Here is a 27,962-nt window from a genome sequence, read left to right as displayed (position 1 = left end):
GTTTCCGAAAGGAACCCAGATATCATGCCAGTGCAAGTTGTGTGCAAGTTTGATTAAAACTGATTGTGAAATGTGGTCTCTATCATGTTCACAAGAAATTGTGGACGGACGACAGACGAAGGGCAATCACAAAAGCTCACCTTGTCACTAGGTGACAGATGAGCTAAAAAGTAGGAAATCAAGTCTCATTTGAACATTTTCATAAGACATTTATTTTGATTTTAAATACATGTATTTGTACAATCTTTAACAGAAAACAGATTTTTGTCTATACTGAACATACCCTTAACACTGTATCTATCTAAAGTCTGAAATCCTGTAACTGTTAAAATACACATTATTCTTATGACACAATTCATCAAATTCCTATTCTTGTTAAAGATTTCTTAGAAACTTACTTAAGTTTCTTTGTTATGTACAAACATCTCACTTAAAGCTGAAATATCTGGCAGTAAATTTATTTTTGGAGAATACTGTATCTGTATTGCTGCACCAAGAAGCCAAAATATTATCATTACATTCTCGTCCTTACAGATGCAAATCACAATATCCAAATTTTCATACAATCAATATTATAACTCCGGTGCTTTCAGTCGTGGAGGAAGACCCCAGGTGCCCCTTTGACTACAGGAATTAATTCAGGCACCAGCAGTCACACTTGTAGAAACCATGCTTACTGTAAGCCTGCTAGATACACTGGTGCTTCCCTGCACAAAGGAATTCTAATTCCATTGTTAAGTGATTTGAAGTCAATGACTTTAACTGCTCTGTTAATAGAGGTCCAAAAATGAAATGCAAAAATGCAAAATAACGTGTTTATGCATAAGACAAAATGTATAATCAATTAGTGTGCAATGGATATGAAATATGAACTATATGTAATGTTCTGTTTCAACAATGACAATGAAATACACTAAATTAATCTCTTTACAACACATCTGTACAGCATATACTGTAAAACAGCCTTAATTTGTGGGCATGAAATTCCATGGTTTCATTCAAAATAACTATTTTGTGGGAATATGAATTCACATTCCAATATCTGAGGATAAAAATGTATAATGAAATCTTAATTTGTTCACTGGAATTAAATTTCATGGCCTAACACAATTATGAACACCATGAAAATTAGTATCCCAGGAATATTTCACGATGTTCACCATACCTTTTGACAAAGGCTGATATTTCATTTCCAAGTGGACACATTTCTATGTAAATTAGTCTCTCTGGAGCAACAGCCTTTGTACGACAAACATTTTGGTATCTCAAACGCCATCATCACTATTTTAAGTCTAAAACTTACTGTAGGACTTTAAAGTTCTGAAACCTCTTTTTGCTCTGTCATAGCTACATATAACTGACTGTACTGAAATTTCGCATGAATGTGCATTCTGCAGCTAAAAACAGCTAAGTCAAATGCCATTGGTGTAAATTTGCTAAAAAAGTTATCGCAATTTCAATATTGCTATTTTAAAGTATAAGTTTCAGACTTAAAACAATGACTTATATATGCCTTGCTCTGCAGAGGTAGCACTGTATGCGTTTATAAATATGTCCATGAACACTATGCTATGTGTAATCCGTTGTGTGTAATGGAGATGAAATATGTCAGAAGAAATCGGCCTGATGTCATGTCTGTTTCCGCCGTAGAACAAACTTGCCTTTCTGTAGCTGATGTAGATATACCTTAATCTTACTGCTATCAGTCGTCTTTCTGATCCAGATCTAAAACACAAAAATTGGATAGTTAAGACAGATCCTTACACATAATAGTATCCAAAATTTCGAAAAAGGAGAAGGTTCACTTTTGCCCCAAATTGACCTAAAAACTAAAAGTGTTTCTATGGTGAAATTCCAAAAGATAATAGGTAAGGGTAGATTTCTCGGAAGCACAGAGCACCAAAAACACAGCCCCAGAGCCACAAATTTGCCAACAACAAAAAGAAGCTGTAATGGAAAAATATTTCAGATGGGTTGCTTCAAACATCCAACAAGTACATATTAATTCATGCTTAATATTGATGGAGGGGAAGGAAATAGTAAAGGGAGAAATGGGGGGGGGGGGGGGGGGGGGGGGGGGGGGGGTGAAGGAACCCGAAGGGGAAAGTTGAACAAGGACGAATATACAAGTTTCATTTCATCAATAACTATTGTTTTATCAAACTCAGGGCAACAGTTTACAATTCATTCATTACTGACGAAAATATCTCAGACTAAAATGAAAACACTGCTCACAAATCTTTTACATTTTTATCCCTTTCTTTAAACCAATCTGAAAATTTAAACCACAACTACTGGTAAATTATTACTATAAATTGTTTGACACATGCTTGACCTATAGTTTAAATATTTTCATTGTCCTTGACTGTGCTCACCAATAAAATATCCCAATATGACATAAATATGGCAAATGTGTCTCTTTCTGAAAAATCTGGGACTAATGCAATATTCAGTGAAATGCTAGCAAACAATGTTTTTTCCCCAGTTATCACCAATTTTAAAAATTTCTAAACCATGTAGGCTTGTATGGCTTAAGCAGACCTTATCCTTAAAAAGCATTGTTATAACTTGAGATTTAGTCTTCTCATTACTTGCAAATTGTTCCCCCAAAAAATCCAAATGTGTATGAAATTAGCTAAAAATTAATCCCTCATGAACTACTCTGATCTTACAGTATTTTCCAAAACAATCTGGACTTTTTTTTAAATTTTTAAACTACAAAATTCAATCTTGATCACATGCCAGTTCTATAATTATACAGATTATGAAAAAAATTCACTTAAGTCAAAACTCAGCATCTTGCATGTCAATATGCCCCTACCCTTGACAACCCAATTGAGGTAACTGGAGATATAATTTTTCAGTGACCTTGACCTTTAACTTAATGTCCACAAACAACAGGGGTCATCAAGGAGCCACTTGTTAAAACATATTGATTAATATACCTCTTGTGTCCCTATAGCTGTTATTACACCACTAAACTTTCCCGTTTCCTTGCATTCAACAAACACTGGCTGATTTCTGTGGAACCTGTGGAAATAACAGTAAACTACAACTTGTTTTCTATCAAAAAGATAACATATACACTGCTATGATTGGAACTTAATAACGCTTTAAAACAAATGGCTGAAGATAGCCCAGTATGAATGACTGACAACAGCTCAATATTATCAAAGTAACAAGAGGACCATGATGGTCCTGAATCGCTCACCTCTTTCCACATAATCCAGTTTTGAGTATGACGTTGTTTTTTCTATTATTTGACATAGTGACCTAGTTTTTGAGCTCATGTGACCCAGTTTTGAACTTTACCTAGATATTATCAAGGTAAAAATTCTGACCAATTTTCATGAAGATCCATTGAAAAATATGGTCTCTAGAGAGGTCACAAGGTTTTTCTATTATTTGACCTACTGACCTAGTTTTTGACCGCATGTGACCCAGTTTCGAACATTACCTAGATATCATCAAGATGAACACTCTGACCAACTTTCATAAAGATCCCACAAAAAATGTGACCTCTAGAGTGGTCACAAGCAAAAGTTTACGGACGGACGCACGGACAGACGGAAGACGGACGCTGCATGATCACAAAAGCTCACCTTGTCACTATGTGACAGGTGAGCTAAAAATAGGTCAATGACCTCCCCTACAAGCAATATTTTAGGTACAAGAGGGCAAAACCATCAACCTTCCAGAAGCAAGCCGGATGGCTTCCTCACATGGAAGTTCTACATCCCACTTGAGGTTTGAACCCACTGTGGTAAGGACAACTGATTCGAAGTCAGCAATCAAATATGACATCAGAAGAACACTAATGTTTACAATTAGAAAAAAAAGCCAACAAGATAATCAAGCAACATACAAGTAGATTTGTCATGGTTAATGCACTCTTTACAGAACCAGCATAACAAAACAAGAGGACCATGATGGTCCTGAATCGCTCACCTCTTCCCACATGACCCAGTTTTGAGTATGACGTCGTTTTTTCTATTATTTGACATAGTGACCTAGTTTTTGAGCTCATGTGACCCGGTTTTGAACTTGACCTAGATATGATCAAGATAAAAATTCTGACCAATTTTCATGAAGATCCATTGAAAAATATGGTCTCTAGGTTTTTCTATTATTTGACCTATTGACCAAGTTTTCGAAGGTACGTGATCCTGTTTTGAACTTTACCTAGATATCATCAAGGTGAACATTCTCACTAAATTTCATGAAGATCTCATGAAAAATATGGCCTCTAGAGAGGTCACAAGGTTTTTCTATTTTTACACCTACTGGCCTAGTTTTTGACCGCACATGACCCAGTTTCGAAACTGACCTAGATATCATCAAGGTGAACATATCAATTTTCATGAAGATCCATTGAAAAATATGGCCTCTAGAGAGGTCAAAAGATTTTAATAATTTTAGACCTACTGACCTAGTTTTTGATCACAGTTGACTCAGTTTCAAACTTGACCTAGATATCATCAAGATGAACATTCAGACCAACTTTCATACAGATCCCATGAAAAGTATGGCCTTTAGAGAGGTCACAAGGTTTTTCTATTATTTGACCTACTGACCTAGTTTTTGATGGCACGTGACCCAGTTTTGAACTTGACCTAGATATCATCAAGGTGAACGTTCTGACCAATTTTCATGAAGATCTTTTGAAATATATGGCCTCTAGAGAGGTCACAAGGTTTTTTTATTATTTGACCTACTGACCTAGTTTTTTATGGCACGTGACCCAGTTTCAAACTTGACCTAGATATCATCAAGGTGAACATTCTGACCAATTTTTATGGAGATCCATTCACAAGTATGGCCTCTAGAGAGGTCACAAGGTTTTTCTATTTTTAGACCTACTGACCTAGTTTTTGACTGCACATGAGCCTGTTTCGAACTTGACCTAGATATCATCAAGATGAACATTCAGACCAATTTTCATACAGATCCAATGAAAAATATGGCCTTTAGAGAGGTCACAAGGTTTTTCTATTATTTGAACTACTGACCTAGTTTTTGATGGCACATGACCCACTTTCGAACTTGACCTAGATATCATCAAGATGAACATTCAGATTAACTTTCATACAGATCCCATGAAAAATATGGCCTCTAGAGTGGTCACAAGTTTTTCTATTATTCGACCTACTGACCTAGTTTTTGAAGGCACGTGACCCACTTTCGAACTTGATCTAGATATCATCAAGGTGAACGTTCTGACCAATTTTCATGAAGATGTCATGAAATATATGGCCTCTAGAGAGGTCACAAGGTTTTTCTATTTTTAGACCTACTGTCCTAGTTTTTGACAGCATGTGACCCAGTTTTGAACTTGACCTAGATATCATCAAGATGAACATTCAGACCAAATTTCATACAGATCCCATGAAAAATATGGCCTTTATAGAGGTCTCAAGGTTTTTCTATTATTTGACCTACTGACCTAGTTTTTGAAGGCACGTGACCGAGTTTCGAACTTGACCTAGATATCATCAAGATGAACATTCAGACCAACTTTCATACAGATCCCATGAAAAATATGGCCTTTAGAGAGGTCTTAAGGTTTTTCTATTATTTGACCTACTGACCTAGTTTTTGAAGGCACGTGACCGAGTTTCGAACTTGACCTAGATATCATTAAGGTGAACATTCTGACCAATATTCATGAAGATCTTTTGAAATATATGGCCTCTAGAGAGGTCACAAGGTTTTTCTATTTTTAGACCTACTGACCTAGTTTTTGACAGCACGTGACGCAGTTTCGAACTTGACCTAGATATCATCAAGATGAACATTCTGACCAACTTTCGTAAAGATCCCATGAAAAATGTGACCTCTAGAGTGGTCACAAGGTTTTTCTATTTTTAGACCTACTGACCAAGTTTTTGACCGCATGTGACCCAGTTTCGAACTTAACCTAGATATCATCAAGATGAACATTCTGACCAACTTTCATGAAGATCCCATGAAAAATGTGAACTCTAGAGTGGTCACAAGGTTTTTCTATTTTTAGACCTACTGACCTAGTTTTTGACCGCACGTGACCCAGTTTCGAACTTGACCTAGATATCATCAAGATGAACATTCTGACCAACTTTCATAAAGATCCATTGAAAAATGTGACCTCTAGAGTGGTCACAAGCAAAAGTTTACGGACGCACGAACGGACGGACGACGGACACTGCATGATCACAAAAGCTCACCTTGTCACTTTGTGACAGGTGAGCTAAAAAACCATTATGGCACACTTGGTTAAGTGAATGATTCAGACTTATCATGAAATAAGCTCAGTTTGTTAAAAATAATTCTTACCATCTCTTATCATAATATAACCTGCCATCATCAATTTTAACATCCTGTACAATGTCTATTGGTCCTATAGTAGGTATAGGCTTCCGACCGAGAGGTTTTCCACCAACTTTGTTGATAATTCGTAGGTCCTCCATAACATCATTGTCGTCTAGACAAAAACTGATCTGAGGTAGACACTGTTAAGGTAGAACAACACCTAACAGCAACAACAACAGCCCTTTCATCTACATAATATTACTTACTGGTGTTTTCAGACAGCGTTGCAGTGATATTCATTATGTTCAGAGTTACACGACAAAAGATAAAAGCATGCAATGATTGCCGCCTGGCTTTTTCACATCAAAAAATTCTACACCCCATTAGCAAGAACTAAACTTCACAACAAAGCAGTGAAGGCAAGTGATTTGAAGTCAGTGATCTTAACCACTCTGCCAATGATGTACTAGTCAATTCACTAATGTAACAAGAGGACCAAGATGGCCCTAGGTCACTCACCTGAGAAACACACCATAACAGTGTAAACATGTTTGACCTAGTGATTTCATGGAAAAAAATATTCTGACTAATTATCCTTAAAATTGGAGCAAAAATCATGAGTATAAATAAGTATTTTCTTTGATTTGTCCTAGTGACCTAGTTTTTGATCCCAGATGACCCATATTCCAACTTGACCTAGATTTTATCAAGGCTATCATTCTGACCAAATTTCATGAAGATCAATTGAAAAATACAGCCTCTATTGCATACACAAGGTTTTTCTTTGATTTGACCTAGTGACCTACTTTTTGATCCTAGATGACCCATATTCAAATCTGACCTAGATTTCATTAAGGCAATCATTTAGACTTAATTTCAGGAAGATCAATTGGAAAATAAAGCCTCTATTGCATACACAATGTTTTTCTTTGATTTGACCTAGTGACCTAATTTTTGATCCCAGATGACCCATTTTCAAACTCGGCCTAGACTTCATTAAGGTTATCATTTTGACTTAATTTCAGGAAGACCAATTGAAAAATACAGCCTCTATCGCATATACAAGCCTTTCCTTTGATTTGACCTAGTGACCTACTTTTTGACCACAGATGACCCATATTCGAACTTGACCTAGATTTCATCAAGGCAATCATTCTGACCAAAATTCATGAAGATTAATTGAAAAATACAGCCTCTATCGCATACACAAGGTTTTTCTTTGATTTGACCTAGTGACCTAGTTTTTGACCCCAGATGACCCGTTTTCGACCTCAGGCTAGATTTCATCAAGATAATCATTCTGACCAAAATTCATGAAGATTAATTGAACAAGAGGACCATGATGGTCCTGAATCGCTCACCTCTTCCCACATGACCCAGTTTTGAGTATGACGTCGTTTTTTCTATTATTTGACATAGTGACCTAATTTTTGAGCTCATGTGACCCAGTTTTGAACTTGACCTAGATATTATCAAGATAAAAATTCTGACCAATATTCATGAAGATCCATTGAAAAATATGGTCTCTAGAGAGGTCACAAGGTTTTTCTATTATTTGACCTATTGACCTAATTTTCGAAGGTACGTGACCCTCTTTTGAACTTGACCTAGATATCATCAAGGTGAACATTCTCACTAATTTTCATGAAGATCTCATGAAAAATATGGCCTCTAGAGAGGTCACAAGGTTTTTCTATTTTTATACCTACTGGCCTAGTTTTTTACCGCACGTGACCCAGTTTCGAAACTGACCTAGATATCATCAAGGTGAACATTCAGATCAATTTTAATGAAGAGCCATTGAAAAATATGGCCTCTAGAGAGGTCAAAAGATTTTAATAATTTTAGACCTACTGACCTAGTTTTTGACCGCAGTTGACCCAGTTTCTAATTTAACCTAGGTATCATCAAGATGAACATTCAGACCAACTTTCATACAGATCCCATGAAAAGTATGGCCTCTAGAGAGGTCACAAGGTTTTTTTATTATTTGACCTACTGACCTAGTTTTTGAAGGCACATGACCCAGTTTCAAAATTGATCTAGATATCACCAAGGTGAACATTCTGACCAATTTTCATGGAGATCCATTCACAAGTATGGCCTCTAGAGAGGTCACAAGGTTTTTCTATTTTTAGACCTACTGACCTAGTTTTTGACCGCACATGACCCTGTTTCGAACTTGACCTAGATATCATCAAGATGAACATTCAGACCAATTTTCATACAGATCCCATGAAAAATATGGTCTTTAGAGAGGTCACAAGGTTTTTCTATTATTTGACCTACTGACCTAGTTTTTGATGGCACGTGACCCACTTTTGAACTTGACCTAGGTATCATCAAGATGAACATTCATACCAACTTTCATACAGATCCCATGAAAAATATGGCCTCTAGAGAGGTCACAAGGTTTTTCTATACTTTCGAACCTGACCTAGATATCATCAAGATGAACATTCTGACCAATTTTCATGAAGATCTCATGAAATATATGGCCTCTAGTGATGTCACAAGGTTTTTCTATTTTTAGACCTACTGACCTAGTTTTTGACCGCACGTGACCCAGTTTCGAACTTGACCTAGATATCATCAAGATGAACATTCACACCAACTTTCATACAGATCCCATGTAAAATATGGCCTTTAGAGAGGTCACAAGGTTTTTCTATTATTTGACCTACTGACCTAGTTTTTGACAACACGTGACCCAGTTTCGAACTTGACCTAGATATCATCAAGGTGAACGTTCTGACCAATTTTCATGAAGATCTTGTGAAATATATGGCCTCTAGGGAGGTCACAAGGTTTTTCTATTTTTAGACCTACTGACCTAGTTTTTGATGGCACGTGACCCAGTTTCGAACTTGACCTAGATATCATCAAGGTGAACATTCTGACCAATTTTCGTGAAGATCTTGTGAAATATATGGCCTCTAGAGAGGTCACAAGGTTTTTCTATTTTTAGACCTACTGACCTAGTTTTTGACCGCACGTGACCCAGTTTCGAACTTGACCTAGATATCATCAAGGTGAACATTCTGACCAATTTTCGTGAAGATCTTGTGAAATATATGGCCTCTAGAGAGGTCACAAGGTTTTTCTATTTTTAGACCTACTGACCTAGTTTTTGACCGCACGTGACCCAGTTTCGAACTTGACCTAGATATCATCAAGATGAACATTCTGACCAACTTTCATAAAGATCCCATGAAAAATGTGACCTCTAGAGTGGTCACAAGCAAAAGTTTACGGACGCACACACGCACGCACGGACGGACGGACGACGGACACCGCGCGATCACAAAAGCTCACCTTGTCACTTTGTGACAGGTGAGCTAAAAATACAGCCTCTATTGCATACACAAGGTTTTTCTTTGCTTTGACCTAGTGACCTAGTTTTTGACCCCAGATGACCCATTTTCGAACTCAGCCTAGATTTCATCAAGATAATCATTCTGACCAAAATTCATGAATATCAATTGAAAAATACAGCCTCTATCTCATACACCAGGTTTTTCTTTGATTTGACCTAGTTTTTGAACCCAGTTGACCCATTTTCGAACTCGGCCTAGATTTCATCAAGCTTGTCATTCTGACCAAATTTCATGAAGATCAGTTGAAAAATACAGCCTCTATCGCATACACAAGCTAAATGTTGACAGACGACAGACAGACAGACGACAGAGACAGACAACACACGACGGACATCGAGTGATCAGAAAAACTCACATGCGCTTTGCTCAGGTGAGCTAAAAATAAGTCCAATGAAAAGGATATAGAGTATGTCAGGTGATGGCTTTCTTCTCTTTTCTGGTATGGGAACAGGATCATTTGGGCGTCGTCGCAACTTCCGTGTGGAAATTGGTTTAACTTCCACTGTATCTGAAATATGTACAAGAGTAATAAGATATGTCATTCATTCATATTAAGCAAACGATAAGCAACATTTCTCTTGTTCAACTTTTTTGTTCATAGAAATTCTGCAATATTCCAACAAAAAACAACATGTGTTATACATTTATAATATGTAGTCTGCTGAAACAACTTACGCACAATAATGGTTATTTTGGAACAAGTTGAAGTCATAAAAATCAATGTTTGGAAGTGTTTCTTACGACTTACTATGACCTTGAATTATGAATTTTTAGAAACTGTATTCAAAGGGCCTTAACCTAAACTTAAAATCAAGCATGTGTGACGCTATTTTCAAAGTAAGAAATGACATTTTGTTGAAAAAAGGTCAACCTTTCTTTACAATGGTTGTTAAATAGCATATGAGCAATGGCTTAAACAATTTTAGCTCAATGAATGACAATCAGTAATGTAAGTACATGTATTGTAAAGTATTAGCTCTGTGGCCGCTAAATGTCCAGAAAAAGTTTTGTAGAGAAATCTGTAAAACAAAGTAAACAAAATTTTCAGTTTCCTCGAAACTAGTGTTTTTCACTAACAACCTTTTCTTTCTGGTTTTTTTATAAAATAGGTATATTTTCCTCCAGTCTTACCAAGAGAAGTTGACAACAAGAAGTTACAATGGCCACCAGTAAGTTCCAGCTGACTTCTCTCTGATTCTATACTTCTTTTCTTGTCCTCTAAATCAGCTATCAGACTTTCTTTCAGATCTATCTTCTTCTCCTGAAACAAAGTAAATAATGCATGTTTTCATAACTTAAGGCGATCTAGAAAGCATTTGGCATGCACAGGCATACAGTGTTCATTCTGTAAGGCAGATCTGGTTTTAGAGTCACTCTAACACAATTTCAGATGATACAGCGGTTTTACCACCTTTTGATGGTGGAGGTGCTGCTCTTGTTTCAGACATACATGTAGGCAGTCACCTGTGTAGAACCATCGATTTTGCTTAAGCCAATTGAATGGTTCTCACACATGACTTCTACACCCAATTTGAGGTTTGGAACCCACAATGGTGAGGGGAAAGTGATCCAACAAGCCCCTAATTCAGGGTAAGTACTACATGTACTTCAGTTACACGAACTATAATAAAGTGAAATGAATAATTTTTACCATATTGAAGGAAGACTTCAAAAATAGATTGTTTTTGTTTTGAGATGATGAAATCTAACAAACTCAAATCATTAGCTCAACTTCATATAAAAAGAATATAGCTGATTCTATGACTTTCCTCTACTAGTATCTTGCAAGAAAAAGAAAATTTACCTCAAAATCCTTTGCTGAGAGCTTCTTTTCCTTTTTGTATTCTCTCTCAATTACTTCTAACTGGAAAAAAATTACAAATTTTAGGCCACTGTTCAACGTTAAACCTACAAAGCTGACTTAGGAAGTCAGTCTCAGAACTGACTAATTTCAAAAACTGAACTTCGAATCAACTAATCCAATGCCAGAGTTTCAAAACTTTGTCAGATCTGCAACTGGGTCTAAATATCTTACAACCAGGTTTCAATTATCATGGTTACAATCAAATAGGGTTGAGCTTCATAAAATTCAACAAAAACATCATTAAAACTCTAGCATCAGATATGCCACCTTAAGTATCTCTACCTGGTTTCACTTCAGAAATTATTGCAACATTCAATCTTCCAGCTGTTTCAATTGTTTCTTTATAAATGAGCCGCACCATGAGAAATCCAACATAGTGCATTTGCGACCAGCATGGAGCATGCATCCAGACCAGCCCGAGCATCCGCGCAGTCTGGTCAGGATCCATAATGTTCGCCAATGGTTTCTCTAATTGCAATAGGCACTGAAAGTGAACAGCATGGATTCTGACCCGACTGCATGGATACGCAGGCTGGTGTGGATCCATGCTGGTCACAAACGCACTATGTTGGTTTTCACGTGACTAGGCTCAATTATAACAGTCTTACCTCATATTCTTTGAACACTTCCATGAGTTTCAGCCTCTCTCTATACTGCTGATCAATCTTCTTGTTTCGCTTGAGGAATTCCGGTAAAGTCCCATCTTCTAACTGCTTCAACTGTTTCTTTAAGAACGCCAATTTATCCTGGTACATCCTATATTAAAAACAAGAACCATTCATTTTAGTACATTGTCCTAGATCAGATACAGTATCATTCAGTACAGCTGTTGAATCATGACAAAATTTTTCTAGCAGATGTTGGTCTTACCATACCATGAACTTGTCTCGAATTTCACATGAATTTAGAAGCCAAATAGTAGTAAATTACTGAGAGAATTTAACAAGCTGTTTTATTATACCTCATTTTCATTGTCAAACCTCTTATCAGTAATTTTGTACTAATAGCTCAATTTGTCTGATCAGTGCAAACAGTGGAGAAGTGCTTCATTATGTCAATGCAGATATCTTCTTTTTGTATCAAGGCAACAAATTATATTCTGAAAGAAAAAAAAAACTGTCTACTTTAAAGGCATTTTTGCCCTTGTTTTTTTTTTCTAGAATAAAATACAGTGCTACAACGTTTTAACTGCCAGTGTTGTAGATTTTCATAAATGGAAGGTTATTTATTCAAGTTTTTCGAAAAAAATATAATATGAACCAAATAATTGTTATATACATTTCTCAAACTGCTGGATATATTGTAATAAAATATTTTTTCGAAACCTGATATAAGTTTCCACTGAAATTTGTTTCTGACATGGTTTATATTTTATCAGTGAAATAAGTGCTTTGTTAAAACAGATATTACACTCCTTTCTGCTAGACAGTAGAATTCTTTCTAGGTTGACAATTTTCACTATCTCACTCACTGACAATGTGATATTTATACTTACAGTAAATACTCATTACTGTACAGGTTACTGTTTATGAACATAGAAGGAGTTAAGAAAAAAGAACAGTTCAAATTAAGCAGATGTGATAACTTACTGTTCTTTGATTTCTGTATACTGGGTCTCCTGTTTGGCCACATCTGTCTCGCTGGCATCTTCTGTGTCTGTAACACAATGTCACTAATTAAATAACAAACTTTACAATGTCATAGGATAAACAGCATTTTCCCAGATTTTATGGCTGACTAACATACCATCATTTCTGCAGGAAAAACAACACCAACATTATAATGATACAATGACATACAGGGGAATTAATTTATAGAGGGGTAACTTAATACTGACACAAAAATGTATGTAACTAACCTTTAGCCTGCTAAATTTATAAAATGGACCGGTACATCATTCAATTTGTGCAATACCACTTATTACTCAAAGAGGTGTTCACTGAAAATTTATTGACTGAATAGTGAACAGTGCAGACCATGATCTAAATCTGCATTGGTAGCAAAGGCATAATCACTTGCCGCCAGCAGACTAAAGGTTAAAAATGTAGTTTTGTTTTAAAAATAAAATATTCAAACTAGCAAAACAAACTTATTGGACCATGACAGAACTTCACTGACATGTCAGACCTATGAATTAAGAGAAAAGAGTAAGACAGTACCAAAATGAATGGAAATTAATAAGAATTTGACTGCCTTTTGTTGAATGCAAAAAGAAATCATGACATGTAAAATTTGTGTAAAATATGAAATGTTGCTTTCATCTCTGGCAGCGAAAATTATTTCTATTCTTGTTTTAAATTAAATTCAGCAACAGTCTAAATCACTTGTTACAAAATATAGCAAGTAGACTGTTGCTGAATTTAAAATAAATTGAACCAAGAATAGGATTTAGAAATAAATATGATTTGAGATATAGCAGTTTTGGTTGATTGAAGTAGTTTTATCCTTTCAAATTGGAGGGATCCCATGATTGTATTGGTGAGGGACACCAGATTCTACAGGTGGGGAGCTCTCTGGGACACCACCAAACAATAGTGTCAAGGCCTGCCATACCTATTTACCATCCTTTGCAACCTTTTGACATGAACCTGAAGATTTCAGCGGGAGTAGCCAATCACTAGAAGTGTTACGTTCCTTACTTTACAACATGACAGACAGCAACTTTGAATGGAACGTTGCAAAGTGAAAATAACTAAAGTAACAGCTTTTGGATTGAGATTAACAAGTAAAATGCATTCAATAATTATATTGAAAGCGCAAAGGACAATTTGTTTTCTGCTTCAATATCAATTATATTTATTGCTGAAATTAAACTTAGACATGTTATTAGAGAATTACCTCCAATAAAACTGTGAAGGTTCAACATTTTCCAGATAATAGAAACACATTTAAAATGAAAATAGATCAGTTACTGATAACTTTTGATTGACATTTTAACTACCAGGTCTAGGATTTTGTTGCTTTTACCATGTTTACAGACATTCTGTAAATATATGGACAATCCATAAAGATTTTTCAATCTTTCAATTTACAGACCGTGTATATGAAATCTGTTGAAATCACAATTTAACTCAAAACCAGCTTAAAATGATATAATCTACAGATTGCATGCACAAATGAAGTTAATTTGTAATTTTCAGCTAATATGGATGATTTTGAGTTTTTGAAAATGTGAAAAAAGTAAAGTGTTCTAAACTGTCTGTTTTAATTAAAAGTTGAGAAAGAGCATATATTTTGGCTTATTTTGATACAGTCTTTTTATTTCCTTTGATCATCACCCATTATGACAAACAATTAAAGTGGTCCTTCCTTCGTTGATCATTACCTTTGGATGTTCATGCAACTGCAACCATATGATTCCAATTCAAAGTGGATATTGTTATTTATTGTGTATTGAAATTGTGCATTATTTGGACATAAATCTTTTTTAAGTTCAGGAAATGATGTTGGTTATTAGGATTTAACTAGAAGTAAGGATACCAAGTATACATGGTATAAACAGGTAAGTAGTTTGTTTTGTACAATTATTCATTTAAATGTGCACTTTAATTGGGTAAATAAACACATTTTTTGCATCAAAAATCATACTTAATACTCACAAATGTTATTTTTACACATGATGTTATTGTCAAGAAAACTGAAAACAATTTGGGCCAAATTCATAACTTTATCATGACATCAGTGGTTCTAACTAACCAATCAGAGAGTTGCATTTTCGAGCACCTGCCAGTTTCCACTTAGGGTAAAATGAAGTACTTTTAGTCTTTTACAATGAACATATGGCGACTTCTGAAGTAAATGTCACACTATCTCAGCAATCAAATAAGATTTTTGAATGCACACGTCCCAGATGATGCTACAAGCAACAGAACTTTGAAGTTTCATTGAAATATTATATGGATTTAATCATGTTAATACTTTGATTTTAGTTTAAAGTTTGAGATTTTACACAGTGAGTCTATGATGAAGTCTGAGAAAATATTATCATTACCCAAATGAAATTAGTATCATTCCACTATGTTTCGGACATGTTAAAATTATGGATAAGCCAAATAAATCTGCATATAAATCTGGGGGAATCAGCCAAGGTCTGAGTCAGTCTGTATTCGCTTTATCTAATTATACATTAGCAACAACCACCACTTTTTGTTACGGTAGTTTTGATTACTGGAATGAAAATTATGTTTTTGGACTCTAATATGTGTATAAATGACAAATCAATGGTGTTTTTTATCATAAATATTACTGATAATTTTTATGGGGTGTTCATGTCATGTCCTAGATTTTGACACATAACAACTTTTTCAGGTTTTTTGTGCAAAAGTGACCGCAGTTAATTGCATTTTTTTCTGCTACATGTATTCGATTTATTTTAATATGAGTTTATGACTTATTCATCCATTATAAAGGAAGATTTCCCTAGTAAGTAGTTTTTTTTTTAAAGAAATTACGAAGCCATTCAATAGAAAAATATAAGTGAAAATTTAGCCCTATTCAAATACATATTACATGGTACTTTCACTTTGAAAAACAGTGTATAATTTCTAATCTAAGGATTGGTTTGAAAAGCGAATACAAGCATTTCATTTTTTTTGTGGACACATTTTTTGGAAATCCTGAATCAAGGCTTTGCAGGAGTTATCTTTCCTGTGGTTATTGCTATATACAATAAGTGAAACATTCCATTTTAAGCTCTATGGATTGTCTGTTTATTTACAGAATATCTGTAAAAACAAGGAAATCCTAGACCTTCACTGGTCAACCACAGGCACCAGTATCGGACCTGGGACAAAGAATATGGCCTTGTTTTTCATCCTAAATGAGTTCAAGATGAAAAATATGTAATGAAATATGAGCCCCCTACATAAAATACATATGTCTACTGAAGGCCAGAATCTCGAGAATCGAGCCTGCGAGCAATGGGTTCACTTCCCGGGCCGTTGTGAAATAAATTCTCTAGACATTTGAACAAACTACCTATCACCATTTTACATGTACATTTAGCTACAAAATGAGACCGACCCCAAGTCTCTGGCCCTCCCCGTTCATGAAATATTTATCAGAAAACAAGTGACTTTCTTCTGCAAATTCCAGGTAGATAGAAATGTGGCACAACGAAATGGTACGAAATCATGGACTAAAAGATGTTTGTCAGCCTAGTAAAGGTCAAATTCATTTGCTATTAATAACAAGTATTACTGAATATATAAATCATGGCCACTCACCACTGTCAGCAGCATCTACTATACCTGATATTTACTTTTTTATTTTTCCGTCGGTCTTTCAATTGTATTCTCCGCCACTGAAACCGATACGATTATATCTGAGTAATTTTTTACGAAACGTTGCGATTCTGACGGAGGTGTGTCGCTTTTGGCCAATCAGAATTTGCGTTTAAAAATACCAAATGAATTCTGTTCAATGGCGTAGCATTCAATTGAAAGACCGTGGAAAAAATTTGAAACGCCAATATCGCGTGTTTGAGATGCAACTGACAGTTGTGAGTGGCCCTAGTTTATGTATTTATTTATACTATTTAGTATTTTTTATTGAATTTGAGCTGTAGTCGGCGGACAACCATTCTTTAGTCTATGTTTACGTACCGATTCTTTGTGCCGCATTTTTATCTACCAGGGACTTTCAGCAGGAAATCACTCGTTTCCTGATAGCTATTTCATGAACGGGAAGGGCTAGAAACTTTGGGTCGGTCTCATTTTGTAGCTAAATGTATACAGGAAAAAGTGATAGGTAGTTCAGTGCTCCAGCTAGGATTAAAAAGTGCTCCAGCTAGGATTAAAAAAGGGCAGGGTGCTGGCACTGAAAAGGGCACTTCTGGGGTGGTGGTCGGTCCGGGACCGTGCTCCTTCGGGAAAAAAATATAACTGGTCCATGCATACAGTGCATTTTAACATACTTTAGGCATGGAATTTGGCATAATTTAGGCATGTTTTTGGCACACTTTAGGTATGGTCTTTTAATAGGCTATGTCTGTCATCTCTAATGCACCTATTTATTAACTAAAAATTCTGCTGTTTGTATTTTACTTGGCATTGATTTTCAACTTGTAACATTTCTTTGTAATTGCATACTGAATAACAATATCAATTTGTTTAGGCCTATTTTACTTGTTACAATTTCAGTATACATCTTCTCCATGTAGGCTACTTGATATTTATAAATTTATACGTGCAACATATATACAGAAAAAAGTTTAAACTTCCACTTAAATAAATGAAATCAGGCAAAGTTTTTAACTTGCAACAGTCTAAAAGCAAGTTTAGCACTTGTAATAGACATATTCCGGGTATCCAAAATTTTATATCCGGATATGGTTACACTTTTTTCTAAAAGTCGTCGAATGTCCAGTTTAAACAATATTGTTGAAAAATTATTATGATGCAAAGACAGTTTAACAGCATTTTACAGTATCTGACATTAAAGTGTACCCTGTCATTACATCTTAGTAAACTAATTTCAAAGAAACCTTCATGAAAAATCGGCAATTTCACAAAGCAGACGACAACCTACTTTCGATTTCAAAAACTTGTAAAACGATAAAATCAAAATATTTTCCTATTTAAATTTGATTGTGATCGATTTTTATTAATTAGATTTAAATGTCTGTTGTCTGGACTTAAGTTTCAGTTGTGTATAAAGGGGTATTTACGACTATATTACCGAAAACGAAAATACACTTTGACAGGTGGCACGAAATGATAATGATTTCAGACTGGTTTGCAAACTGTTTTAACTCTAAGGTTCAGTGATTTTAATGCTAGTGGAGCAGTCTAAAATATCATGGTCTGCCTCGGGCACGATTACAGCAGGTAATTGTTTAATTATTTGCTAATTATGTCAATGCCCCCCGGCATGTATCACCCGATAAAAAGGGGATTAAAGCAGTGTATTATAATCACTTAGGCAAAAAAGGGAAGTTTGGCTAAAAAAAAAAGAAATGAATGGTTGTAAAACGGGCAGGGTGCCTGGCGGGGCAACAGGGTGGAACGAATTTCGGAACGGGCGATGCGCCCTGCTGTAAATAGCTAGCTGGAGTACTGTAGTTTGTTTAATTGTCTAAAGAATTTATTTCACAATGGCCCGGGAAGTGAACCCATTGCTCGCAGGCTCGATTCTCAAGATTCTGGCCTTCAGTAGACATATGTATTTTTTGTAGGGGGCTCATATTTCATTACATATTTTTCATTTTGAACTAATTTAGGATGAAAAACAAGGCCATATTCTTTGTCCCAGGTCCGATACTGGTGCCTGTGTGGTCAACACTACAGTCGAACCCGACTCCTGACCATTTACTGGAAGATGAAGACCTGACTACAGATTTGTAGGGTATCAAGTCAAAACGTCCCCTAGTCAAAACACACCCCATTTTGATGATGTTTACGGGTCAACTAGACCTATCTTGAGCAGGCCATACCCCACCCACTTGTATTGCATTTAGAAAGAAAATCGTAAATGTTCGTATTCACACCTTCATCAGAACACTCCTTGTCCGTATATTCATTGCTATCAAGATCGTCAATGTCGCCGTCAGTATACATATTTGTTAGTCAGATATATAATTTGCAAACGTTACAAATGTTTTAATTATTCGAAAAAAGAAACACTTTGTTGTTTATAGTCGAGCACTTCCTGTTTGCGTAAAAACTGTTCATCGTAAAAATAATATTAGACCGCGTTTGTAGGCATAACACACTAAATAACCGGCTCTTCCTTTTAATATGTTTATCACATACATTTTGTTAGGAACATTACTAGTACTAAAAATACTAATTCTCTGAATCTTTTAAGCAGACAGTATGCCAACATATAGTCCCAATCCGTGATTCTAGTTACCTTCCCCAGAATTATCGTTTTCATTTCATTTCAGTTTAATATCAAACTGAAATGAAATGAAAGTGATAATTGCGCAACGGGTTGGACTAGCCAACATACAGCAATTAGTTGTAACAAAGTGTGCTTTTACTAATCTTGTCTGTATATCTAACACTTTTAACTGTTTTCAGTCTCACGTTCTCATTTTGACACTCTGACATCTGTCAATACTTTTGTAAAAAAATATTTCTCTTGCACTGACTGCGCATCTGTTAATAATATCCGGAGTTAGCCTATACAGTAATCGAAGATAGACAGATAGACAATCAAACGAAAATTAGGAGTTAAGCTCGACGCAAGAAAAAGAATTGTCATCAAATAGTACTGCTGTTAGCCGATATAAGAGGCACAGTTGTAAACGGTTACGAAAATCTTTCACTGGCTGTTCGATCATGCGGATGGATATATTCGACTCAACGGAAATTGCTAATTAGGTGGCAACGAGAGCCGGGCGTTACAATCCGCACATTCAGCCACTGCAGTGACAGACTCAGAATCTAATGAATTTGAAAGTGACAAGTCAAGTTCGTTCAGAGCGTTCGGCACGACTTTTATGTTGGGTACTGATTAGTTTTTCAGCTTGATCGTTTCGGCTTGAGTGGTTCCAATACTCCTACATTTTCTATTTTATAATCACAGCTGCGTTGTTTGATGCCATGTGGCGGCCGTAAAATGTCTCCCTGTATTTTCAATCAGAGCTGTTATATTTTGATCTTTTCAGATCGTTCAGCACCACTTACATGTTGTGTTACTGGCACTGTTACGTTTTCCAGCTTAAACATTTCGGCATGGGTGGTTCCAATACTTCTGCTTTCATAGCTTTGGGTTTTCTATATTCACCCTATGGATAGGGCGCCTGCTTTTTAATTTTGTTTTTTGGCAGTTTCTGCGATATTCAGCTCCTAACCTCAGTTCCCTCTTCTTAATTCCAGTTTATTTAGTTATGCCCAATGTTTTCTCGCTTAGGCCAAGCCAATTATTTTAACTGGGGACCATACGCCGCTTTCATGGAATTACACACTAGTGCATCGTTAAAGGTTCCATATGCAGCGCCGGGGTGTGTTTATAAGAGGGAATGACATCTACACCCTAACACCGGCATGCAGGTACACATTGAATGGATTCCATGATCGCAAAGGGCTAGAAAACGTATAACCGAATCTATTATTGTAACTTGATAACGTTCTACGCTTCCATAAGTAAAAAAATATAACACAGCTTACGACCGATATACTCCATAAGCAATATATTTATTACTTTCGCTGAAGTCAGCCACAAGACAACACGCTCTGGCAAATCAAAATATCCACGGAAAACTTCATGTAGATGAGGAAAATTTATTACAGCAAAACTTTAATAATCTGTCTTATCATTTATCTTCATATATGTTGTGTAGTTGCATAAAGAGATAATGTAATTCCAAAAACGATATTAAACCTAGGGACATTAAATCTTTTTTTTCTGATTATTAACCATGTAAAATGCAGAAGTACGAGAAGAAAATTATACAGAAATAAAGAAATAATAACAGAAGAAGAAAAAGAGGAGAAAAAAGAAAGAAATAACTTAGCTCACTACAATTTTGAGTCTTTGAATATTGTATATAACAATTAAGTATGTGTCAATGTGTATAACAGTCAAAATCAGTATAAACTAATAGGAAAATATTATGTAGCTATAACTTATGTCTATTACCTATACACGTTTAGTCCACAATCAAATATTAAGCACAGAAATTCTAAATCGTTGTGAATTCGGTTTCATATTTGGAATGTCGATGTACTTTATGCGTAGTTTTTTGTTCACTTTCTTCTGGTTTGTGATCTGTCTGTTATCATAAGTTTTGACATGCTTCTTATCCTTACACTATTTCGTTAGAGTACTGAAGTCTTTGTACCGTATCTTGTTAAGGTAAACAATACACCGAGGTGCATAGACGTTTAGCATCTGCTGTATTTGTTCAACACCGTTCTTCTGGACTTTGCAGTACTTTATGAAGGTAGCTAAATCTAGAATGCATTGTCCTTTCAAAGTCCGTCGTACTGCGGTGCCAAGATACATTGTGATCGATGACCAATGGTATATCCTCTTGGAGTAAGCTGTGGTAAATAACCTGCACCACTATATTTCTAAGATTCTCTAGACTGTCATCCGGCTGGAATGTGTGTAAGTAGTTTAAGTCTGGAAGAAAAACTGATGCCAGGGAACCTTCTTTCAAAGACCTGTATAGTCTTGCGTATATTCTTTGGACCCAAATTAGGACAGAATCATTTTCTTGATTTTCTGAATGAAACTGGTGCTCTCTAACCTCACTAAGCAAGCTTTGTTTTAGGACAAACGATGAGAGACAGTTTCTTGTCTGGATTTTCATCTTTGCATTGCTAAATAAAGGGTCTACACTGGTGTCAGGCCAGACAAAACTCCAAGGAATTGCCACTTCACGATCAAGCAACAATTTAGCGACTACAAAAGCCTGTCGAATTTTGGCATGTGATCTTTGGAAAATGTTGGTTTCTGCTTCTGAGAAAGACATTTTCAGGTACTGATGCGGGTTGCCGAACTGAGTATGCTGGTAATAAGGAACATTTGGGGGTTTGATTATTAGCTGACAACCCAGTTCCAAACTATGTTGATCGAGGAAGCCGTGACAGTCAAATCCAGAAGGCCACCAGCCTACACTGTGAATTGCGGGCAGGAAATCAATTGAAATCCTGACAAAAGTGTTCATATGGAACATCCTACAGGTGATGCTCAATGCAGGCCTATCTTTCCATGTAACTTGAAGATTTGGAAAGAAGTCAAAAGCGCATGTCCGCCAGAGAGATGGCTGATGAAGGGCATACATCACTGCTAAAGAAAACTTTGACAAGATTTTCTCGCTTCTGAGCAATCCATCGGAGTCAAAGAAATCTTTGAAAATACCTGGATTTTTCCCCCTGTCTCGCCCCACCCGGATAAAACCAGGCGGATCAGATTCCTTTTCTCTAACACTACAGATGGAGCTCAAATTACCAATGTCCAACATGTAATCAAAATCACCCCTGTCGTCCGCTATCGTGCCTTCATACGCACTACCTCTCATACGAAGTTTTCCGGAAAATCTGTCATCATATTCTTTCATTAGCACTATCAAATTCTTCATGAAGTTTTCTACTTTCTTCTTCTGTATTTCAAAATTCTCAGGGTTTTTGACAGGCGTTTTGCATGCACTCCACAACTGATTCACGTAATCTTCAGCATTTGCAAGTGGACGCAGGCTGGAAGGAAGGATTTAATTAGTGTCTACCACCATTTTTGTAAGGAGCGAAGAAAGTTGTTCTGATCCATCTTTAAACACTTCGGAATATTTACGAAGAACAGCAGTATCTGTCATGCAACTGTTGCAATGTGTTCTCCTAACATGATCATCAAAGTGATTCAATAGTTTCTTACCCACTTCAGATGGTCTTGCTTTAGCATATTGATAGGCTGTATACCCAAAGCAGTCCACTAAACCACAAACTCGAAAGGTCTTACTTTGAAAAATAAGCTTAACAGAATTCCCATCCTCAGAATGCATGCAACTATAGTGCAAAGTAGATCTGCCTAAGCAGTCAGTTGCATTGATTACTGTCGGGTTTTCGACATATTTTTCAATAATGCTGAGATAATCTTTTTCACATGCCAAGTGCAATATTGTCCTTCCTAAATTATCTGTTGACTCTGACATCACAGCGTCGTATGTCAGAAGTCGCAGTGCAATTTTCTCATTTCGTCTTTTTGATAGTGCTCCATGAAGCGGAAGCTCGCAATATAAATTGATAGTTTCTAAGCACTTCTTGTTTGCACCAACTAACTCCTCTACTACGTCCACCGAGAGATTGGGTTCAAATAAATTTGTTCCGAAGAATAAGACATGGAGAGCTGTGTTACCATCATTAGCTTGTATCACTGGATCAGCACCAGCTTTAAGCAGTATAGTGATGATGTTGCGCATAAATTGGTGTTGCTTGCATGCGATCGCCAATGGTGTTTGTAGAAATATATTTTGTTTGTTGACGTCTGCACCAGCTTCGATTAAAGCTTCAACAAAAGACACATCTACATCGCCCGAACGAGCAACTGCATAATGCAGAGCTGTCGCTTTATTTACGTCTTCTGCATTTACTTCTGCATGGTTAGACAAAAGTGCAAATACCTTTCCCGAAGAACCGCGAAAAGCGGCTTCATGTAAAGGCGTCCTGTTATATTTTGTCCTAGCATTTATTAATTCCTCCTTTTTTATATAGCGTAAAAGCAAATTCGTTAACTCTGCATCTGTTGTTAAGTGCAGAGCCGTATAACCACCTATGTCAGTATGATCTACATTAGCTCCATATTCAAGAAGAAGTGCGCATGCTTCCGTTTTATTTGCTATTGAGGCTGCAAGCAAGGCAGTCTGACCTATCTCATTGTAATCATTCACGTTAACTCCCTTTTCTATGAGTTCTGTGATATGTTGTAAATCACCCTTCGACGAGGCATGCAACAGCAGATTATGCGGACTTGTTTCATCATAAATCCCCGTCTGTGAGGCTAACATTTTCTGATAATCAAAGTATCCCTGTAAGTCAACAAAAATCATAGAAAGACTTATTTTGGATTATTTATACGTAATAACTAATGAAATACATGTAATAAAATATTTTTTTTTAGCACGCCCGCTTAAAATTTTTTTTTTAATTAGCTCAATAGGGGGAGTGCAAATCTACGGATCTCGGGGTCGTGAGTTCGAGCTCTTCGCGAGGCGTATGTTCTCCGAGACGATTTGATAAAAGACGTTGCGTCTGAAATCATTCGTCCCCCACCTCTGATTCATGTGGGGAAGTTGGCAGTTACTTGCGGAGAACAGGCTTGTACTGGTACAGAACCAAGGAACACTCTCGCCGATACATATCTGAAATACTGTTGGAAAACGGCGTTGAACCCAAAACAAACAAACAAACAAACAATATTTAATTAATAGTGAAAAAATTTCTATTAATAAAATACCCACAAAAAGTTTCTTTGCATACATGTATATAATATTGCTTTAGTCAGTTTCTTCTATTAACTTTGCATTTTCTTGTATACCGATACAGTTCTTTCAAAATTTTCGGTTTATTAGGAAATATAACATATTGCAAAACTTCACATTCGTACCTATTGTATATCGAAAAATAAATACTTGTACATGTACTTACCTTTTAACATGTCTTCCAGTTGTTCAACTAGGAAGTTTGTGTACATATTTTTGTGCGTATTTACTGAAGTATCGGATAGCTGTATTATATACGCAATACAAAGTAAATCTATTGATTTTACAAGTATAGGATAGACAACGAGTGTCGTTGTCTACGGGATATATACAACGAGCAAAGCGAGTTGTATATATCCCGTAGACAACGGCACGAGTTGTCTATCCGACTTAGACCACGTGACATAAAAACTGCAATTATTGAAAACTCTCCCACGCTTTCTATAGAAATTAGGATGAACGTGTTTTTATAAGAGTAATATCATCTTTGTACCGTTAGCGCTTAATTGTCAGTAGGGCATATGAAATAATGCAGGTTACTTGTATAAATTCAGTTTTACTCAAATACCGGATTTACTAAGATTTAACGTTCATTAACACTTTGAGTCATTTGCAATCACAAAATTAATGCTAAACAGTTAAATATGGATTTCTCAAAAATACTCAAAACTGGACTGCATGCTGAACAATTAGTTTTTGTGAGAAGTTTGCATGTTGGCGAAACACGATGACAGATACGTTGATTCGTTGATTCAAGAAGATAGCCAGGTTATTTATTTATTTATTTAGTTAGTTAGTTAGTTAGTTATTGTTTTTATTTGTTTACTTTGTCTATCAGGATATAGTTAGAGCGTAGATGCTCGTAGGACTACGAATACCTTTTACTATATCGTGCCCTTCTTGTAAGAATGATGTAGTTGTTTTACTTTCTAACTGGGCCAAGTTGTTCGAAACTTAAACGGGTTGTAATTTAGTTTAGGTTAGTTTAGTTTATACTAATTTGTTTTAGCTCGATTGTGATGAAAGCTTTAACTGTTTAAGCTTATTGTAACCACTCTCGAGTCCGTTTCCTATGAAAACTAGTACTGGGGTTATATGAGAAGTCATGGTCGTGTCCCCAACGATGCTCGAACCCACGACTACTGCATTAAGCTGATAAACTAACCGCCTGTTAAATTTCTATTCAAGATACTAGTCTTGGTGGGTGGGAAATACTAGTATGATGTTTTAAGTTTACTGTAAAGATGATTTAGTGTTTAAAATCCTTAACAAGTACATTTGATTTTCTAAGTTTTCTAAACTGTCGAAATCTACTGATAAAGTTAATCGACCGTTAACTCGCCTGTTAAAGTTTCGAACAACTGGATCCAGTTGTTTGCAAATGTAAGGATCGTGCTGACATGTCTTTTTTTATAAAAAGTGAACATAAAAAGTTACAACTGTTGGAAATGTTTCAGTGAATGTATAAATTACATTTTTACCCAGTTGGTTCTACACTACAAATATGTAGTTTATTGTAATTCAATTTTATTGATATCTAATAAGATGGGGTCATTTTTACGATATTAACATTTAGACGTTGTCAACTGAATTTACCTCAAAGTCATTCTTATTTTTTATCCCAGTGATAACTGGTGAGAATATTGCAAGGTCATTTAACTCCGGAGTTAGCCTGTATTGTTAGATGGTAAATTGACACGAAATTCACGCGTTTTTTTGCCCAAGTTTCCCCCGATATATATACAACGCTACTGTTGTATCTGAAATATAGACGGGTACAAGTCTGCTTTGCGATTGGCTATTTACGGATTATCGTGGTCTAAATATATATATATATAGCACGAATACCTTCCTTTGAATAGAGATCAGGTACAATCTAATTTAACTTTTGAATAACCAAAAGGTAACATAGTGCAGTGTGCATAAATGAAATACACGTGTATGTACCTTGAATACATAATAAATGGAAAAGACTTTTCACTCAGATTAAGTCTGCACACAAAGTATCCATAAATTGTAAAAAAGTGTATTGTATTTCTTTTCAAGAACAGACTCTCGAAAATTAAATATTTAGCGTCTAGTCTCAGAATGTTTATACTTATTAAATGGCTTGTGGGTCAATAATCTAACCATTTGCCTGAGGTTCGAAGGACCAAAGGCATGTTATATTCTTTTAACGTACAATTGACCAGCAAGCCTTATGTAATATTAGATCATAACTACGTGCTGTAAGTGGCATATTTCTGCCAACTAGATATCCACTTATTTATCACGATTTTTTTTCGTAAAAATGTCACTTATTCAGTTATTATCTGGCAAGTGACAAAACTGCTTGTTATCCACTTAAGTATCTTAAAAGGACAAAACGGCCTGTTGGTGCCCATTACTGCCATCTACATATTCACTTACGTTAACTAGGTATCTTGATTTTTGTCAGTTAGTCAGTTATGATTGGCAATATCCCATAATCGTCCCCTATCATTATGGAATAAATGAAAATACATAATTGGGTCATAACAATAGGGCACATTTATCATTCCAAATCCTATCTATAAGCACAAACCATTAGGGGTGGTGGTAGGGGGTGAGGTGGATATACACTCATCCATTCTGTCACAGGGTGAGAAAAATGTGAAGCCAGACCGAGACTCGAACCCGGGATCTCGGAATACCGTTCCAATAATCTACTGACTGAGCAACCCGACCGTCTACACATTTTCTCCCCGTTTCAATATTCAAGTTCTATACCGTGACATATTTCCCCATCATTTTGAAATTCGTCCTCGAATTTCAGCCGGTACTTTATAAATCAAGCAATTACAGGCGTCGTAGACCAACCAGTGTAATGCCGTCAAGGCCCCACGTTGGACGCCAAATGTCACAGGATGAGAAAAATGTGCAGCCAGACCGGGACTCGAACCCGGCGCCTCGGAATACCTTTTCAATGCTGTCCCGACTGAGCTACGCGACCGCCTATACGTTTTCTCCCCGTTTCACTATTCTATACCGTGAAAATTCCTTATAGGGGACGAAAAGTCTAACCGTTAATCGCCAATTTGGGTACGAAATTTAACTGGATATCAAGAAAACTTTCACAATAACCACTTATTTATGTGAATATGTGGATGGCAGAAGTGGGCACTAACAGGCAGTTTTGTCCTGTTAATATAATTATCTGGATAACACGCAATTTTGCCACTTGCCAGATAATAACTGGATATGTGACATTTTTAGAGAAAATTGTTTACATAAATAAGTGGATATGTGGTTGGCAGAAATATGCCACCATAGTAAGTACTAGTATAGTAAAATAGCTGATGCAGTATGACAGAACAGAGACGAGTCTTTCATACAATATGCTTTGGAACATCAGTGTCGATTTAATCGAATGTAATCGATAGCAGTTGAAAGTCGGCCTCATGTCTGCTGCTTGCTAGAATTATCCGCGATATTTGTGAAACTTTTTATAAATGTAAATATCTATGGAAGTGAGGCAGTCTCGATTAAA

The 27,962-nt window shown here is 36.1% G+C and overlaps 2 protein-coding genes across 2 annotated transcripts; both read right to left on the bottom strand.

Moving 5' to 3' along the window:
• Positions 1-188: 188 nt before the first annotated feature.
• On the bottom strand, positions 189-19,190 carry LOC123535178 (sin3 histone deacetylase corepressor complex component SDS3-like). The gene is made up of 9 exons (XM_045317740.2): positions 19,016-19,190; positions 13,119-13,185; positions 12,138-12,285; positions 11,470-11,529; positions 10,797-10,926; positions 10,069-10,173; positions 6,313-6,481; positions 2,946-3,030; positions 189-1,725 (listed from the first exon to the last, which is right to left on the bottom strand). The coding sequence occupies exons 1-9, from the start codon at positions 19,083-19,085 to the stop codon at positions 1,630-1,632; spliced, it is 930 nt and encodes a 309-aa protein (XP_045173675.2). The 5' UTR covers positions 19,086-19,190; the 3' UTR covers positions 189-1,629.
• Positions 19,191-22,690: 3,500 nt separating this feature from the next.
• Positions 22,691-26,161, bottom strand: LOC123535177 (putative ankyrin repeat protein RF_0381). The gene is made up of 2 exons (XM_045317739.2): positions 24,621-26,161; positions 22,691-24,001 (listed from the first exon to the last, which is right to left on the bottom strand). Exon 2 carries the CDS (start codon positions 23,978-23,980, stop codon positions 22,691-22,693), a length of 1,290 nt encoding a protein of 429 aa, XP_045173674.2. The 5' UTR covers positions 23,981-24,001; positions 24,621-26,161.
• Positions 26,162-27,962: the final 1,801 nt, after the last annotated feature.

This window comes from Mercenaria mercenaria, chromosome 12, assembly GCF_021730395.1.
Source record: "Mercenaria mercenaria strain notata chromosome 12, MADL_Memer_1, whole genome shotgun sequence".
Taxonomy (NCBI): Eukaryota; Metazoa; Mollusca; class Bivalvia; order Venerida; family Veneridae; genus Mercenaria; species Mercenaria mercenaria.
Note: the sequence above shows the minus strand (reverse complement) of the source record. Positions and strands in the feature narration are given on the sequence as shown.